The 17,195-nt window shown below is 44.2% G+C and overlaps 2 protein-coding genes across 7 annotated transcripts in view; one reads left to right on the top strand and one right to left on the bottom strand.

Annotated features, from left to right (window-relative positions):
• Positions 1-1,728: 1,728 nt before the first annotated feature.
• PTRH2 (peptidyl-tRNA hydrolase 2) lies at positions 1,729-5,219 on the bottom strand. 4 transcript variants are annotated; one of them, XM_032784953.2, is made up of 3 exons: positions 4,954-5,219; positions 3,818-3,921; positions 1,729-2,399 (listed from the first exon to the last, which is right to left on the bottom strand). In XM_032784953.2, the coding sequence occupies exons 2-3, from the start codon at positions 3,892-3,894 to the stop codon at positions 1,868-1,870; spliced, it is 609 nt and encodes a 202-aa protein (XP_032640844.1). In that variant the 5' UTR covers positions 3,895-3,921; positions 4,954-5,219; the 3' UTR covers positions 1,729-1,867. The 4 variants fall into 4 exon arrangements, with proteins under 4 accessions (XP_032640844.1, XP_032640845.1, XP_032640843.1 ...); XM_032784954.2 differs by having other exon boundaries at positions 4,999-5,072; XM_032784952.2 differs by lacking the exon at positions 3,818-3,921 and having other exon boundaries at positions 4,999-5,219.
• Positions 5,220-5,271: 52 nt separating this feature from the next.
• Positions 5,272-17,195, top strand: part of VMP1 (vacuole membrane protein 1) — an 85,714-nt gene continuing 73,790 nt past the window's right edge. The window contains exons 1-2 of one of the 3 annotated variants that reach the window (XM_032784948.2): positions 5,272-5,370; positions 11,401-11,534. The gene's annotated coding sequence lies outside the window, so the exon portion shown is untranslated. Of the gene's footprint in view, positions 5,371-5,569; positions 5,754-11,400; positions 11,535-17,195 lie in introns of those variants that run through there. The other 2 variants (XM_032784949.2, XM_032784951.2) reach the window with 2 other exon arrangements.

The raw sequence follows: 17,195 nt of genomic DNA, 5'->3' as shown, positions 1-17,195 counted from the left end.
GCAGGGGATATGGCACTGGGGTGAGGGCTCAGGAGACAGCTCCTATTCTTACCTCTGCCACTAATTTAGAAAGTGATTGGCCTAAACTCACCCACTGTCTCATTCTCCACCCCCTTCTTATTTAGGTTGTTTAGAAAGCACTGCTGTGCTTCCCCCCCCTCCTGAGACTTTTAAACAATGAGCAATTACCTTAACTCTCCCCCAAGACCTCACTTTCAAGAATTAAATTTAACCACTAAAGGACAGTTTTCCCAATAACCATAGCCTTGTCATCAACTATGATCAGCTACAACACAGGTTGCTGCTCTAACAGCATGGACAAAATTCAACCTTTACATTAGTGTAGATTCAGTAGAATGCCTCTTGCTCCATTTTATGGGGCTGTTCTACCCTATGCTACAACTTGACTGGCAAAAGGTGTTACCCTTAACCTACACCAGGAAAAAGTCAAAGAGATTGGTTTTAGTTAGCTAAATCCAGCCTACACATGACCACTTTTCCTAGTAAAAACAAACCCAAAGAAATGAGTCAAAAAATAATCCTCAACAAAGAGAGAAATGGGGTGCAAGGTACATCCACCTTCCAATAATTTTCACATTAATTTCTAGTTAGTACTGATATGATACAAGGAATGGTGGAGAGAGGCTTAACCTAGTTGGCAGGGTTCCAATTTCCTTTCAATCCAAGTACCATTACACAAGCCAACCAGCAGGGGATAGTGCAATAACATGGCTTGCACCCTACATCAAAGGCCACCTGTTGCTTTTCACTATTTTCTTAAAGGCAAGGATAGAAGGCTGCAATTGGGGTTGAGCTTCAGTCTTATTTGATTACATGATGTTGCATCAGTTGATTTATTGCATAAATGTTTCATGTAGAGACAGTTGCTAACGTGGTCACAGTTATGGTTTCAGAGCTCTACTGTTATTTCATCTCCCCAAGTACATACCTCAAACGATTAAGGGAGCTATTTTCCAGATACTCTTCTAAAACATTTAATTTGCAGTTAGCCCTGGTGGCACAGGGCAAGCTAAAACACAACAGCCAGATATTGGATGGGGAGGGAAGCAATCAGTGACCTCAGACCTGTTCCAACATGCTAGTCTCCAAGGAAATCAGAACCTCCCTCTTTTTTCAGCTGCCTTGTATGTGGAACTGAGAAGAGAACCTGACTGTTTAAGTACCTTAGTGGCAAAGGAAAGAAACTCTGCTGAATTGGTCTCAGAACCTTTCTTCACTCTGGTTTACTGAGCTTAAAGTCAAGCTCCTAACAAGTTACCACCGTCCAACATTGCTCGGTACTCTTCCAAAGAATAGTGAGGTTAGGCTTGCTCTTTCAGCATGGGTAGTGACATCTTACCCACCTACCATTTCCCCTGCAAATTCTGTTGGATACTGGATTTTTCCCTTTGTCTTAGAGTGGTGTTGCATGCTATTTAACAGTTGTATTTTATGCTAGAGATGGCTGAAATGGTTGCAGTACATAAGGTGGTATTTTAGGTTGTAAAAGTAAGCTATGGTACAGTTCCAGGGTTACCGGACTTCTGCAGTCTCCTCAAAGGCACCATTTTAGGTCTCAGACATTTAGGTGTCATCTGTTTGATTCAGGATTTGTCTTCCACTCCCTCCAAAGGAGAATTTTAGGATTGCTCTTCCTTTGCAATTCATTGTGCTGATCCCAGCAGTTAGATATTTAAAGAGAAACAAAGTGACCATACTAGGCAAGAAAAGGTCTAAAGATAGACATGCTTTTTAATTTTACTAAAGCAGAACCATAGAAATGAAAACAGCTTGGATTTTATCCCCATTACTACTTTGGTGCTGAAGGATACAATTGCTCCAATAAAACTCAGGCTCGTTCTTCATCTTAGAAGAGTCTGAGATGGCCAGAAACTTTATCCACTACATCAGCTGGTCCTGGTCCGATCCCTAGTACAGTCCGGGAGCCTGGTGCTATCTGAGTACGACCTGCATCTTGGATTATACTCACAGTCAGTCCCAGCTGTTTAGCATCAACAAGGAGTTGAACTAGCGCCTCTTCATTAGGGGCTTTGAGAACCACTTTTGGCTGTCCACAATACTCCCACTGTTTAAGCAGCTCAGGATTTCTTCGTTGAACTTGCTTGTAGGCAGAAACTGCAGCATGAGAACATTGTGCTGCTACTTTACCCTTTCCCATCTTTAAGTCATTACGGACTATCAGCACCATCTTGTATTCTCCAGACTCTCCCATGATACTGGCTTCATTCCCCAGCTCATTTGCAAACACAGGCATTTTGGCTCTGGATGGTCTAAAGAATCGCCCACGAATGCCCCAGCCCAGGCACACTCCACATGCGACTCCTGCAATTATGCTGAGGACACCCGGTTTAAAGAGAGAATCCATAGTGGGAGATTGACTAAAACAAAAGAGATGTTAGGATATGTTTTATTAAGATAATCTTTTCATTTTACATTACACCTTTCATTGGAGCACCACCATACAGCATGGGACGCTGCAGTTATCAGAAGGCAGGTCTCCTGAATCCTAGTCCCCACGGCTTCCTATTAGAGGATACTCATCCAGGTGAGAATGTATAACATGTTAACATTTTATAATATCTTAAGGGTTTTTTTTAGCTTTCTGGGATCATGACAGTTCTTTATCACTGAGAAACAAAGGGACATTCATAGGTGGAGAAACTATTCCATTTTCATGTACTATGAGACTGGGAACGTCTGTTCTCCCTATCTGCCTTCTCTAGTGCCTCAGATTATTCTTAGTCACACATCAACAAAAGTGTTAAGTTCTGATTCCAAAATCCTCATTGCTGATGAGGCACAAGCCAGAAGGAACTCAGATCAACTTCTGGATTCCATGTGGCATTTATAGAGCTGGTAATTCAAGAAAAAGTTTACTTGCATATACTTAGTAAATATTTACAGAACAGATTGGAGCTGGTGCTAGTGAGATAAACATGAAACCATATTCTGCCTCTCTTCTGATCTCTGGAGAGGCCCAGCATCGACAACTATACTTTAAATTAACAAGAGCTGCAGTGCTCAGCACCACTGAAAGTTAGGTCATTGTGGGCAGGCAAGCCTCACAGTAGTATGATGCTAAGTGGTTCATAAATAGCAAATTCTAGTGTCACAGTTCAGTGGACACCAGACATGAACTATGTTTTGCTTTTTTCTCAGTTTGCTTCGTTGGCAATAGTGTTGAATGGAGCAGTCATCCCCAGGAAATGCATTGTTAGAAAGAAATTCTGCAGCCAAAATCTTGCTTTACTTGAGGAAATGTAAAAAAAAACACCCGAATCAACTGTATTTGAGGCTTAGGGGGAGAGGGATAGCTCAGTGGTTTGAGCATTAGCCTCCTAAACCCCAGGTTGTGAGCTCAATCCTCAAGGGGGCCATTCACGGATCTGGGGCAAAAATCTGTCTGGGGATTGGTCCTGCTTTGAGCAGGGGGTTGGACTAGATGACCTCCTGAGGTCCCTTCCAAGCCTGATATTCTATGATTCATGGCTAGAAAGCATTATTTGCTTTAGTAGGCAATGGGGAAAAGCTGCAACAGACTATAAAGATCTGGAGCCCAGAAAGTTTTATAGTGAGGTCATGTTTCTTGCTCCACAGAACATTCAATATAACCAGAATCACTCTCTACACTTTATGATCCAGTGTCACAATTTGAGATATTTTGTTCTCCTTCAATATAAGGAAAGTTTCTCTCTATCCAAGTTCCAGTGCATTGTGTGTACAGTTTCCCCTCAGTCCAGACCATGCTATATAAACAGATCTAGTGATTAGAGAAAGAACAGCTAGCTAGTCCTACCTGTCCTGGGGCACCACTCTGTGCCCCAGAAGCAGCCAGCAGGTGCGGCTCCTACGTGGGGGGCCATGAGAGTCCATGCGCTGCCCCCATCCCAAACACTGGCTCTGCAGCAAATGGAAGCGGTGGGGGGGGGGGTGTGCCTGCAGGTGAGAGCAGGTCATGTTGCAAAGCCTCCTGTCCCCCAACAGGAGCTGAACCTGCTGGCTGCTTCCAGGGTGCAGCATAGTGCCCCAGGACAGGCAGGCAGGCAGCCAGCCAGCCTTAGCCCTGCTGCACTGCTAACGAGGAGCAATCTGAGGTAAACCCAAGCCCTCTCCTGCAGCCCAGCCTAAGCCCCCCCCCCCCAAACCCAGAGCCCCTTCTGCAGTCGAGGCTGTAACCCCAGCTCAGAGCCCCCTCTCACACCCTGAACCCCTTATCTCTACCCCCAGCCCAGAGCCCTTACCTCCCCTACACCGCAAACCCTTGCCTCAACCCACAGACCCTGCATGCACACCGAATCCCTCAGCCCCACCCTCCAGTCTGGAGCCCCCATCTGCACCCCAAACACCCCCAGCCCAGAGCCCTTACTCCTCCCACACCCCAACCCAAAGCCCCCTCCTACATTTCCAATCCCTCAGCCCCAGTCAGGAGTCCCCTTCCCGCACCCCTAATCCCTCGTCCCCAGAGCCTGCATTCCCAGCCGGAGCCCTCACCCCAACCCCCTGTCCCAGCCAGGAGCCCCCTTCCCGCACCCTGATACCCTCATTTCTGGCTCCATCCCAGAGCTCGCACCCCTATTTAGAGCTCTCACCTCCCTCGCACTCCAACCTCCAGCCCAGTGAAAGTGATGGAGGGTGGGGGAGAGCGAGCCACCGAAACAGGGACAACGGAGTAAGAGAGGGTCGGGTTTTCAGTTTTGTGCTGATAGAAGTTGGCAACCCTGCTCCCATCTCCCGGTGTCCCACGGGCCCCGGATACCAGAGTCACCACTATACGTTCAGCCTGTCAGTGCCTCATGCCCCCGCACACGCTGGGGAGATGCCGGGGCCGCCCCCCGGAAAGGGGCCTTACATGGAGATGAGGCCGCTCTGCTCCACTTCCCGTCCAGGCCCAGTGCCCCCGGGGCGAGGGAACAGGAAGCTGTGTCACCTCACCTGAGACCCGCCTTCCGTTCGCACCAACGAGCCGCTGCTACCTACCCACCACGCGCGAGCCTCAGGCGCTTCCGGCAACTTTCCCCCAGCAATCGTCGCCTGCCTATGACGTCAGGCACATACATCTCAATCGCAAATTATTTAATCCGGGATGTAGCACCTCCTTGAAACGTCATCAACGGCCAACGGGAAGGAATATTACATATAAAGGGGAAAAAAATCGAACACGAATTTTCCGGCCTGAGCGGAAGTGATGTGAGAGGACAACTTCCGGGAGGCGCGAAGGAAGTGATGAAATCATCGGTCACTTCCGGTAGGTGGAGTGGGCGAGAATTGCCCGCCTCCCTCCAGTTCTGGGTTGGCTCGTGCCCAGCAGGAGCCGGACGCGCCGGGTGAAGAAGCCGCAGCTGGATCAGGGTGAGTGCGGGCCCCCGGCAGCCCCTGGAGCAGAGACTTCCCCCGCGTGTGCTGCCTCAGCCGGGGGCCTGCCTGGCGCGGCGTCCCCCGGCTGTGAGCCCGCAGCGGGGACCCCTCATGCCCTGTCCCGTTCCCTGAGGCAGGAGGATCCGCCCCCCCTCCCCGGGGCCAGCCCTTCTTCCGGCGGGGGGTCACCTGGAGCAGGGAGCTGCCCTCGGCTCCTCTCCCATCACTGAGCATCTCCAGGGGGAGCCTCAGCAGCGGGGGGCAGGTAACCCTGCCGGGCGAGCCGAGCCCATGTGCTGTTTTCCCAGCAGAATCCTATGTGATCGTGTGACACTTTATCTGCAAGCCAAGTCCGGCCAGCCCGGCAGGAGGCTGTGGTGAGCGCTGGAAACTGGCTAATAGCCTGTGAACAGAGAGCGATGCTCGACGGCAGTCTGTGGAGCCAGGGCAGGGGTGTGTGTGTGTGTGCTGTGTTAGGTCTGTCCTTCACTAACGTCTTCATTAATAACTTGGCAGGAGTGAAGGGTCCACTAATGAAATTTGCAGCTAATACTACGTTGAGAGGATAGAGAAGTATTAAAGAGGCTCTGGATACGTAGGCAAGAAATAACAGGAAGATAGGCTTCTTCTTGGAGTTGAGGAGAAGGAAAGTAACTGTCAGTGTGCACATTCAATGGGATGCAGAAACCTGAAGAGAGATTAAAGGGGAGAGTGAACTGCAAACTCGACATCAGTTTGGAGTGACATATAGCAGCCAAAACAGGACATCCTAGTACTAGGCTGCACAGGCATAATATCATAGTGCAGCGAGCAGGGAGGCTCCATGTGACTCTTGTGTGATAGCTTCTGTGCTACTGTCTGGTTACATTACCAGAGAGAGTGGAAAATTTCAGGGAGCTCTAAGTAGAGCAACAAAAATGATTGAGGCTGTAGGGGTTGACTCATAAGGAAAAAGTTAAAAGAACTAATTCTTCATAGCTTGACTAAGAGATGACTAAGGTTAGGGACATAAAAGCCTATGAATATTTAAAGAGTACCACATTGGGAGTATGACTAGAAGCAATGGGAGAAAAAAATAGACTGAATTACAGTGAAAACTCCTTGCCAGTGAGCTGTGTTGCTGTGGAACATGGAAGTCCCATTGCTTATGACATTTCAAACCAGATTGGACAGAACTCTGGAAATTGTAGAAAAGCGAATCCTTGTATTGGCCGCAGGGGGAATGACTGATGACACAATAAGTAATTTCTCTTTCTAGCTGTTAAGAGTCTCTGTTCCCTAATTATCCCTTCACCGGGGATTTGTCTTCCTCACCCTCCAGCAGCAGCATTACCCACAGCACCATCTTCAGCAGTAAATGCCACCCTACCTATTGCACCCAGGTAATAGTCTGTTCCCCTTGGCTAGTGACCAGCATTGGGCTTGTATTGGGGACCCAGACTCTTAGCTTTCATTCTCTCATACCAGAGCCAATGTCATTTAGTGGTTATGGCAGAGTACTGGGCATTAGGACTCCTGCATTATCTTCCAGCTCTGCCACTGACAGTTTGTGTGACTTTAGAGAAGTTGCCTGGTTTTGACAAAAAGCCGTCTGTATGATTACTTGGGCAGAAGCTACTGTTTGTGCATGAAACGGAATAATTGTGAGCGCGAACTGCCAGTTATCTGGTTTGTACTATCCTTGATTTACAGACAGGGAAAACTGAGCTTCAGTAAGAGGTGTCATAGTGGGAGAACTGGAAGTATCACCGTCATGTGCAGTATATTGTACATGCAGTTCTTTTTCAAAATCTAGTTATCTTCTGTGCCTCAGGCTAATCTACAATCTAGGAAAATAACACTTGCTTATCAAATGGGTTTGCTGGTTTAATTAACTTTAGTAATGTGCTCTGAGCATCTTGAAGGGAAGGTAGTGCAAAGAAACAAAGTAATATTACTTGAATTGTATTAAGCCTGTCTAGGCATTTGCTCTTTGCCTTTACTTTCTCCTTTGGGCTTTTGATCATCTAAAATTATTACATTCTTGATGGTGTAATTCCACATTCTGCAAGACTGAGAAATATTAAGTCCTGCTAGGGGTTGCAAACCTTCATCCTGTCACAACATAAATGTCAGATCTTTCTGATGCATGAATTTGCCTCCCCCTGGAAAAATTCATATTAATGGCAGCCCTCTTCCGTTCAACATGTCGCTTTTGCTGCTTGACAATATATTTTTTTTTTATTCCATGATAATCATTGTAACTGTTGGATATGTAATTACTTCAGCTAACTTTTATAGGATACAGAGTTTGGAAAAACATGTGCAATAGGAATTGTCCTCTTCTCTCCGCACCATCTATTAATTTGGACTGAGCTTTGCATCCTCCGTTTAGCAGTTGAAGTTGGCAGTTCTGTGCATTGTCTGCGAGCAAGGTTAGGAGCAGGAGAGTCAGTCTCCTGTTCTTAAATGGGGAATGGCAGTGGGAAAGGAGAGCAGATGGAAAGAAAATACTGACCTCTCAATTTCTGACACTTCCATGTTTAATCCTGTACTGACAAACTTTTTTTTTCTGCTGTGGGATACTTCCTGTATTTTAGTCCATCTTAATCACAGTTTTTAATCAGATCTCCCAAACACTTAATACTGCTGAAAAAGAGTAGCATCTAATTATTGAATATTTATGGCTCAGTTTACATGGATTTAATGTGTATAGGAAAAATAGCACATTGTGAAAAGTGCTTGTAAAATATATACTGGTGTGTTTTAGAGACTTAATATCTTACTGTCACTAGTAAACAGGTGTTTTTTCCTTTCTGGATTAACCCATTCTCTACTTCAGTTCAGACCAAACCTGCCATTTGGCTTCATTTTAGACCTGTATTAACAGTAGTGCTGGACTGGAAGAAGCCAACCTTGGTGTTACTGCCCCTATTCACCTGGAAAATGAGAGCAGTTCGTCTTCCATCGTTCAAGGAACTGAGATTTTGAATTGGCTTCTCAGTTCTTGTCCCCAGGTGTCAGCCTCTCAGTGAGTGTCATATGAATGGCCGTATCTTTTGGTATATGGATGTGACAGGAGACAACTTGTTACCTGGGAGGTAAAATTCTAATTTTTTCTGCAACCTGAGGATAATTGCTTCTGCTGAGCCAGGTCCCAGTGTTAGCTGGCTAGACTTTGGGTGTTTCAGGGACGTGAAGGGCATGCCCTTTAAGTTGGCTGACTCATTCTTCCGTAGCAGCAGCTCTAGTATAACTATTATTTTTTTTCCTAATTAAATTAATTTTTTAGCATCCCCTGCTGAAGAACCCTCTTCAAGGGATACTGTTCCCATACTCGAAGAGCCAGAATTCACATGGTGACACAACTGGTGTTGCTGGGATACTGCAGTCCAGTCATGTATGTCCTAGTTGTAGACGTTCATGTTTTGAAAGATGTAGTTTGGTGTGTGGGAATCATGCAGAGCAGGTGAATAGAGACACAAAGTCCCCAGTGGCAGCTGTAGAGTATTGCGGTCAGAGTTTCCCATCAAGTCTGCTCTCTTTTCTCCTTTTCAGATTGGAATAACCAGGGTATGTGGTTCCACATACAGAAGAGACACTTCCTAATTTTAATGACTGGGCAGGCTTGGGCATCCACTTCCTGGGACCAAGTGTCATCCTCTGATTAGAAAACAGGGTAGAGTCAAATCAACTACGGTATAAAACCCTTCTGTTCCACCAGCCAGTGGTTGGGGGTCAGAGGTTGTGAAGCTCAAGGCTGCTATTGTGCCAGGACTACAGTGTTGCCCATTCACTCTAACTGTAGCCTTGCTGTCTGTTTGCTCCCTCACAGTTAATTCCCACTGACGTTCTCTTTTGGCACTAAACTTATTTCTACCTTGTGGCCATCTCATTTCCTGCCTCTGTTTGTATTATAAGTCTATGGAAGCTGGCGATAGTCCGCTTGGCTGCTGTAGTCTAAACTCTTCTAATGCCTCGTTGAATATTGTGTTAGAGCTGTATTAAAAGCACTAACGTTTGCAGGTGGCCTTGCATGAACTGCTTTGTGCTTCTTAACGTTGGGTTAGTAAAGCGATGTACCTGTCTAACCACTTAAAAATGGAGTTATGTTCTTTTTTGAAGATTTCTCTCTAGTCTGTCATGTCTTGCTCAGAATCCACTATTTATCCTCATATCAGTCTTTTCAGATCATTATTTCTGCCGAAGGGACCATTCAAACCTTGCCCCAGTTGGTCTGTATGGATGAGTGAAACTGTGACCCTTACCAGTCTGTCCTCCCGAGCCACAGAACATCCTCATGGCATTGATTGGATGTTGTGTGTAATACTTAGCACTTCGTCTCTGTTTATGAGGTACAGTAGTATTTCACAGTGCTTTCCAAACACTAGCTTAATGTGGTAGAGGAAGAGCTTGTTGTCTTAGTGTGTTCTGGTTCAAAATCAGCCCGGGTGTAACAGTTTTTCCAGTAACACTTTGATATGTGTAAGGCTTAAAGAAGCATGTTCTGGTCACATTGTTAAAGCACAGGGTACTGGAGTTGTGCAGTAACTTGGCTGCAATACATATTATGAGGTCTTTGAGGATCCCCTCACATCTCCCTTCCTAAGGGCATATATCACCCTCTCTCTTTGGAGGGTTAGAAGTGGTTTTGTCTGCAGCCTATCAATGCCATTCAGAGCACTGCCTGTGACAGCCCAGAGGAGTTCATTAAAAATAATTCAGGGAACTGGCTCCCTGCTTCATGGTCCACCCCTAGGTTAGGCATGTTGTCTCCTGACATTTTGCAGAGTGAGGACTCTGACCTGTGATCTCCGTTGTGGCAGCATGTAGTGGTGCAGCTCTAGACTGCTGAGCCAGCTAATTCACTTGCTGCGTGGAAAAACATGGGTGGCAAAAACTCAACCTGAAGTACTTTGAAAGGGAGTAAGAATTCATTCTTTTGTGAGGAGGAAGTGAGCCTGGCTATAAAAATGCAACTTTTAAAATCTATACTAAAAAGGGTGAATAAAATGGGTTTATGTTCTGTGTGTGTTAAGGAGCAGGCAGGAACTCAACATGGAGTAAAGCCACGTTCTTGCTTTTCTAATGGAAGAATTAAATTAAGCCTCCTTATTTACATTATTTCCATTCTGAAATTCACTAGGAAAATGTGAAATTACAAAGCTGTGGGGATACTGGTTATAAAGTTATGTCTGTCCCGTTTGTTTTTGTTTTTAAAGGAAATAACTTTGTAAAAGACTTCTGGGTGTTTTAGAGAAGGACAGGCAGAGTTTGCACAAATAAGCACCACTGAAGATAACTTGTACAGCCTCAGTGGCTTGTGTTTTGGCTATTAATATTTATACAATATAGATAAAAAGGACTAATGGAAATACGGATCACTCAGGTACTCACATTGTTCCTGATCTTCCATTTGGAGCTGCACAGATAGACCATTTTAACCCACGCAGAGCCTTGTTGAAGTCAGTGAGGCTCCTCACAGGCACACATGTTCAGTCCATGTGGATCTGATTGCAGAATCCGAGCTTTTAATAACTTGGAAAGAGAAATGTGTGGCATCCACTACAAATGGAGGGCTACGACACTTCAGATTAATTCTTTTTAAAAGGCATCCCAAAGTCTTGTTGAAAAGATGAAAATGTTAGCTGTTGGGGTTTTTTTAGATGACTAGAAATTGGAAAGTAGGTCTGGTGAACAGAGGCATGACCCATTAAATGGAAGCCTGTGGTCTTTAAATTACTTATCCTTTCCTTTTTGGGATTAAACAGTTTTAGCTGGAAGAGCGTTTTAGTACTGGAATATATGCACTCATAGCAAAGAAACCTATTATAGATAGATCTATGGAGATTTTGAATGCCTTTAAGATGTGTCCTAATTTTTTATTTTAATTGAATGCTCCCCTTGAGTTTTCAAAGGATTAAAACGTCTCAAGTTGTTACTTTTTATATTTTCTGTGGGCTTTTGGGAGAGTTATTAACTGTCAGATTATGAATTGTGTCAGTTTTATATCATGTGATGAGCGGGCAATATCTTCCTCTATAGGGGGCAGAAGATCTGGGAGAAGAGCACTTGGGTCTTGAATGTCTACTGAGCTGACAAGATAGTTGACTGTCCCATTGGCTTAATACACAGAAGAGGAGGAAAAAGATCTGAAATACTGAACAGGAAGCTAAAAGGTATATTAATGATTCATTTGCAGGCTGGTTTTTGTTCTTTACTGGCAGAAATTCATTCATGAACAGATAATCCATGACTGTCTAGTGGAGGAAAGTGTCCTTATTTTGATAAGAACCAAAGCATTGTCAGTCTAGCCTTCATTAAGGGCTTGTCCACACCTACAGTTCTGCAGCAGTGCATCTGCCCCACTCAGTGAAGACACTCCCTATGCTGATGGGAGAGTTCTCCTGTCGGTGTAGGCACTCCATCTCCCTGAGAAGTGGTAGCTGTGTGGAGGGGAGAAACCCTCCTGTTGACATGGTGCCGTGTATACCAGGAATTAGGTTGGTATAATTATGTTGCTCCGGAGTGTGGATTTTCCCCACCCGAGAGTGACAAATTATATGGACATGAGTTGGCAGTGTAGACCAAGCCTACATTATTGCCTCTGGATTAGTAATGAATGTGGGAGTGGTGGAGGGAGGCGATGAAATCTAAAGTAAAAAGAAACCTTTGTTTTAGATCACTGTCTCTGCTCTCCGCTCATGTGTCTGTGTCCTGGGCCCTCTTGTATTTACTTTACTGTGGAAAGAATGGACTTTAATGTTTAGTGTTTAGTTGGTCATCTGGTGTTGTAAAAAGGGAAATGTTAGCCCTTAGTGGACAAAGAAACTCGCAACTGGTCATTTAAGTGCCTTCCTACTATTTTATGTTCAATGAGCAGGATTTTAGTGGCCTGTCATGCTTGAGAACTGCAGTGAGTTATGTTAGGCAGTGTTATGAAAGTGAATCAGAACTGGATGGCTATCTTTTAGTGAAGATGTTTCTTTCAAGGGGCCCTGCCAAGTTGTTGCTAATAGCATTTGCCTTTGGGGTTGTTTCACATCTGTTCCAAAACAGTGTCAAATATATGTAGACTTCTAGTGGCTACAGGCTAGTTCACCGGTGATAAATCACATTGTTCATCTTTAAGGCTGTGGTTCTTTCACAGAGGTCGCGGAAGTCATGGATTCTGCGACCTCCGTGACTTCCGCAGTGGCTGATGTGGCTGACTTCAGGGCTGCTAGAACAGCCGGGCCATCTGCTTGGGTGCCCCACAGTTAGCTGCACTGGCTGCTGCTGGAGCACCCCCAGGGCCAGCTGATTCAGCGGTTCCTGGCCCAGCTGCATCAGCCGTTGCTTGGGAGGCCCCGGGCAGCTGGTCACAGGGACAGCATCTGGTGTGGCTGGCTCTGGGGAGTGTCTGAGCAGCAGTCCCGGGGAGTGCCTTGGGGACCGCTCGAGCAGCAGCAGCAGTCCCAGGGCAGTTGGAGCAGCTGCCCTTGGGCATTTGGAGGCTGGCCAGAGAATGATCCCTGGGACCAGCAGCTGGGGGGCAGTCAGCCCCCAGCACAGGTCCCCTCCAGAGCCCCAGGGCACCAAAAATAGAGATTTAGTCATGGGTATTTTTGGTAGAAGTCATGGACAGGTTATGGGGGGTGAATTTTTATTTAATGCCTGTGACCTGTCCATGACCTTTTACCAAAAATACCCGTGACTAAATCTTAGCCTTATCCAGGTTTCATCATTTCTGTAGAGTTATTTCTATTATAAGTGGAAGAGCAGGGGGCTTTTTGTGTCTTGTAAAAATGTATCTAAAATTGTAGTTTTACATCACGTAGCTTTTCTCCCATTGGTCAGTAATTACTTGCAATTTAAATTTACACTTAATATTTGTGTGATGGTAACGGCTGCTGTGTACACACCTTACAGTGACTGAAGGGTTTTTTCCATCACTGTAGCAAATTCATCCCCTCGAGAGGCAGTAGCTAGGTCAACGAAGAATTCTTTACAGGGGTTAGGTTGACTTAACTAACCCTGAGTGAGGTAGCTAGGATGACCTAAGTTTTTTTTAGGTGTAGTCCAGGCCTAAGAGTAGTCCAGGTCTAAGAGTATGCTGCTCAGCACTGGGTTAAGGATTAATGTGCTGATTTGGGGTTATTGGTCCTAATGAGGTCTTGGCCTTGGACTTACCCTGTATTGTCTTTGAAAACCATGAAGTTGTTAAAACAGTTTACTTGTTTCCCTGGTATTTGAACATAACAGGGAAGAGCTCTTCCAAAAACCTTAGGTGCAGTGATTAAGAGGAAATAAGGGATTCTCAAGAAGCACTTGTTTACCTCTTGCAGTGCACTATTCACTCCCCTAGACTGGAGAGCAAAGTACGTCTCCTGTATAACTTTCAGTCACTGTGAGTTGGAAGATGAAGATACCTTAGCAAGTTCCTGAGTGAATGGAACATCTCCAGGCTGATATTTTTGGAGATGAGCTTTGGGTAAGCTCCAGGGCAGGGCATTCCAGCAGGCCCCTCACAATACTGAAAGGAAAGATTTTATACACCAGCCTGACTCTGCTTTAAGTACGATTGACTGGAATTCTAAATCAGGAGTTTTAGTTTGGTTTTATTTTGATGCTACAATAGTTTGTTACCAATTATTTGTAATTTTACTGGATAGTAACAGCCACCATTTTTATAAGCCTTTTGTTGTTGTTGACAAAGTAACACTTTGACTAGCAGTAATTGTCTTTGTGATGAAAAATGTTATGAATCACACTAAAGCTGAATAGAGTATTGTGGGGCTGGGTAGGCAGCTCGCCAGGAACTTTTTGTGAGCGAATCCCAGGATCGCTCTAACACACACACAGTGTAAGTAGCTCAGATGCAAAACTAAAGGAAAGTTGCCTTCTTTAGCCCCTTGTTTTGAATTATTTACTCCACTGTTTGCCAGTCACTGCATTATATTAGGCTGCTTTCTGTCTAGATATGGAATGCATTTCGTTTTCAGTGCTCAGAAGAGGTGAGGGTCTGATTCAGTGCTGGGGTTTAACTTGCTCACCGCACATGCACCCCTTCTGTAGATAATATGTGGAGACATACCTATCTCATAGAACTGGAAGGGACCCCAAAAGGTCATGGAGTCCAGCCCTCCGCCTTCACTAGCAGGACCAAGTACTGATTTTTGCCCCAGATCCCTAAGTGGCCCCCTCAAGGATTGAACTCACAACACTGGGTTTAGCAGGCCAGTATAGATAGATCTGAGCAGACTCCTCAGGTATAGCCTTGCCTTTTCTCTTTGTTCTGGGTGAGGCATCACGGCATTATTCATTAAATACTTGGCAAAAGATCATAGAGGATGATCAGCAACATATGAAGGGTCTTTCGTGGACACCAGTAAACTAGGGGCCACTGTCCATCTCTGGCCCCAATCATAGAGATAGTACAGTAATTAAACTCCATGACAGGATCGGTGTGTCTGTTAGGCCTCAAACAGTTTAAAATGTCTAAAAGCTAAACTTAGTTTACTTTCTGCGTGTGCATCCTTCCACTTTTTGTGAGATGTTTGTATATTTGAGTGTGTATGAATTAAGTAAACCAAAAATAACTTTTGAATTAAAAAAAAAACTGGGTAAAGTTTAACTGCACACAGTCAGACCTGCAGTGTGGAAAGCACTGAACTCCCTACTTCTCAACCCAAGTTCTTAAACTTGCTAGTTTTGCCATAGAGTAAATGTACTTGGGACCTTCTTAATGATTATATAACTTACAGAGGTTGGCTAGGAAACTTATGTGCTTTACTGTAAACACTAATTTGTGTATTTTGAGGTAACATTACACAAAACTAATCCCTTTCCAAGCAGACAAGGTAAGATTTTCTCTCTGTTAGCTGGATTTGTATAGTACTGAGCCTCTAAGCTCCTAGGAAAAATCTACAGCTCCCATCTTTAAAGTGTTTAATGGACAGCCGTGGAATTCAGCTCATTAAGTATTGGAGAATTGCATGGAAACTAGATTGTAGCATCAAACCTGACAGAGCACTTTGTATTCATATTGCACTAGCTCCATTTTACTGAAACATAATTAAGCAGAGTGTACAGACGCAATCTTTCCCCACTGTCATCTGTTTAAAACTTTCCTATCTTGGAGGCTAAAACTGTGCAAAAGAATTAAACTAAAATAAAGAATAAATAGATCTTATTTATGCAGTTTTGAAATGCATGTTGGCTACATTTGAGTCATGCATAGTGCCTGTTGAATTTTCCCGATCCTAGAGATGAGCAGTCTTTCAAAAACCACTTCCCTAAGGAAATGGTATCTGTATAAACATCTGTAAATGCAACTGTGGTCCTCCAATTTGACTATTTCCCTTTGCAGCCCTAAGCCTCGTAAATCTCTTGCATAGCCGGTTAATAAATGTGGTCACTAGAAATGATACAATCTGCCACTTCGTGGAATTGCTGACCTGCTGAAATCAAGAGATGGTCAAACATTTGTCGCTGTGTCACATAGCCACACCCATGCCATGTTCTGATTTGTATTGGTGCAATTCCACTGCAGACAATTGGGTTATGCTAGTGTAAAACTGGTGCGGGTGACAAATCGGGAGAGTCTGTCTGCTCTGGTAGCAGTTCTGAGAACATCCTTGAGCTAAGGATTCTCATGTGACAGCATAGCTATGTTGTAAAGCTGTTGCTGTACCATTTCTGCCCTGTGTGATCCTTAGGGCAGGGCAGGTTTTGCAGTCTCTCAGATATCTGTCATTCTACAAAAGGAAGCTTTTGCAAGGTCACATTGCTTTGTCTGCTGTTGGTTTAGTCCTTTTGGAATCCTTTAGCATTTGACTAAACAGTTTCTATTTGCAAAATAACTGTAACAGTTTTACTAATTTGTTTAAACACTACGTTGCTTTTCCTCATTTGTTAATTGAGAAAATATTTCTTGGTGAAAAGACTGCATGAGCGATTACTGACATTTGGCTGATTTTGTTCATAAAGCTTAGATCTTTGTGCAGGGAAATAGGGTATTTAGTTAAAGGGATAACAATTTAAGAATCACACTTCCTCCTGAAAGGTTTTTTCCAACTAGTGTAACAAACGAGACTCCTACAATTGAAAGAAATTAAACTATAATATAGATTAAAAGGGAAGAAAGAATAACTTGGTGCATTTGCCAGCACTTTTGTATGCAGTCAGTTTCTTCTGTTTGTGTGGGATTTCTTACACAGCAACAGTGTTGTGAAAAACATTTGTTAAAATAGTAAAATGAGATTTGTAAAACTACAAAAGTCAGGAAGGGACATTTGGGCCAAATCCTAGTATTTGAAACATATTTCAACTTATTTTTTAAATTGACTAGATTTAAAGTTGCTGCTTCCCCTCAAACTGAAGGGATTGGAGTGACCTAGCAGATCACCAGTCCAGATAACATCAGGGGAACGTCACCTTCCCCCAGAGCTGGTTTGCTAAATAGCCCCAAGCAGAAACATTCCCCAGAATTCCATGCATGATTCCTGCACAGCTGAGCGTCCCCTTGCTTCTTTTTCCATGTTTGTAACATAAAGGAAAAATAAATATTTGTCTTGAAAACTGTTCTCATTTCCTACCAATGTGCAGTTTATGTAACTGTCATGTTAATAGTCTTCTCTTCCTTCTGACATGAGAAGCCTATCAAAAACTGTAAATCTTATTTTATCAACCAAGAGAAACTTAGTGCAAAGAAGATGTTTTAACTTCCTAAAGTATTTCTTCCAAAACAAATTTTGAGAGGCTATTTTAAGATGCAAGAGTTAAATTTTAAAGTAGGGAACTTCATGGGGTTGTGAGGGGTGTTTTGTTTGTTTATTGCATAAGAACTGTCAGCTGGT

Source organism: Chelonoidis abingdonii, chromosome 20 (genome assembly GCF_003597395.2).
Source record: "Chelonoidis abingdonii isolate Lonesome George chromosome 20, CheloAbing_2.0, whole genome shotgun sequence".
In the NCBI taxonomy this organism is placed as follows: Eukaryota; Metazoa; Chordata; order Testudines; family Testudinidae; genus Chelonoidis; species Chelonoidis abingdonii.
Note: the sequence above shows the minus strand (reverse complement) of the source record. Positions and strands in the feature narration are given on the sequence as shown.

Coding starts and splice junctions, on each gene's coding strand:
- PTRH2 (XM_032784952.2), bottom strand. CDS start 5,078: ATGTATGTGCCTGACGTCATAGGCAGGCGACGATTGCTGGGGGAAAGT. Junction 2,400..4,998: donor CTGAGGCTCGCGCGTGGTGG/GTAGGTAGCAGC, acceptor CTTTTGTTTTAG/TCAATCTCCCACTATGGATT.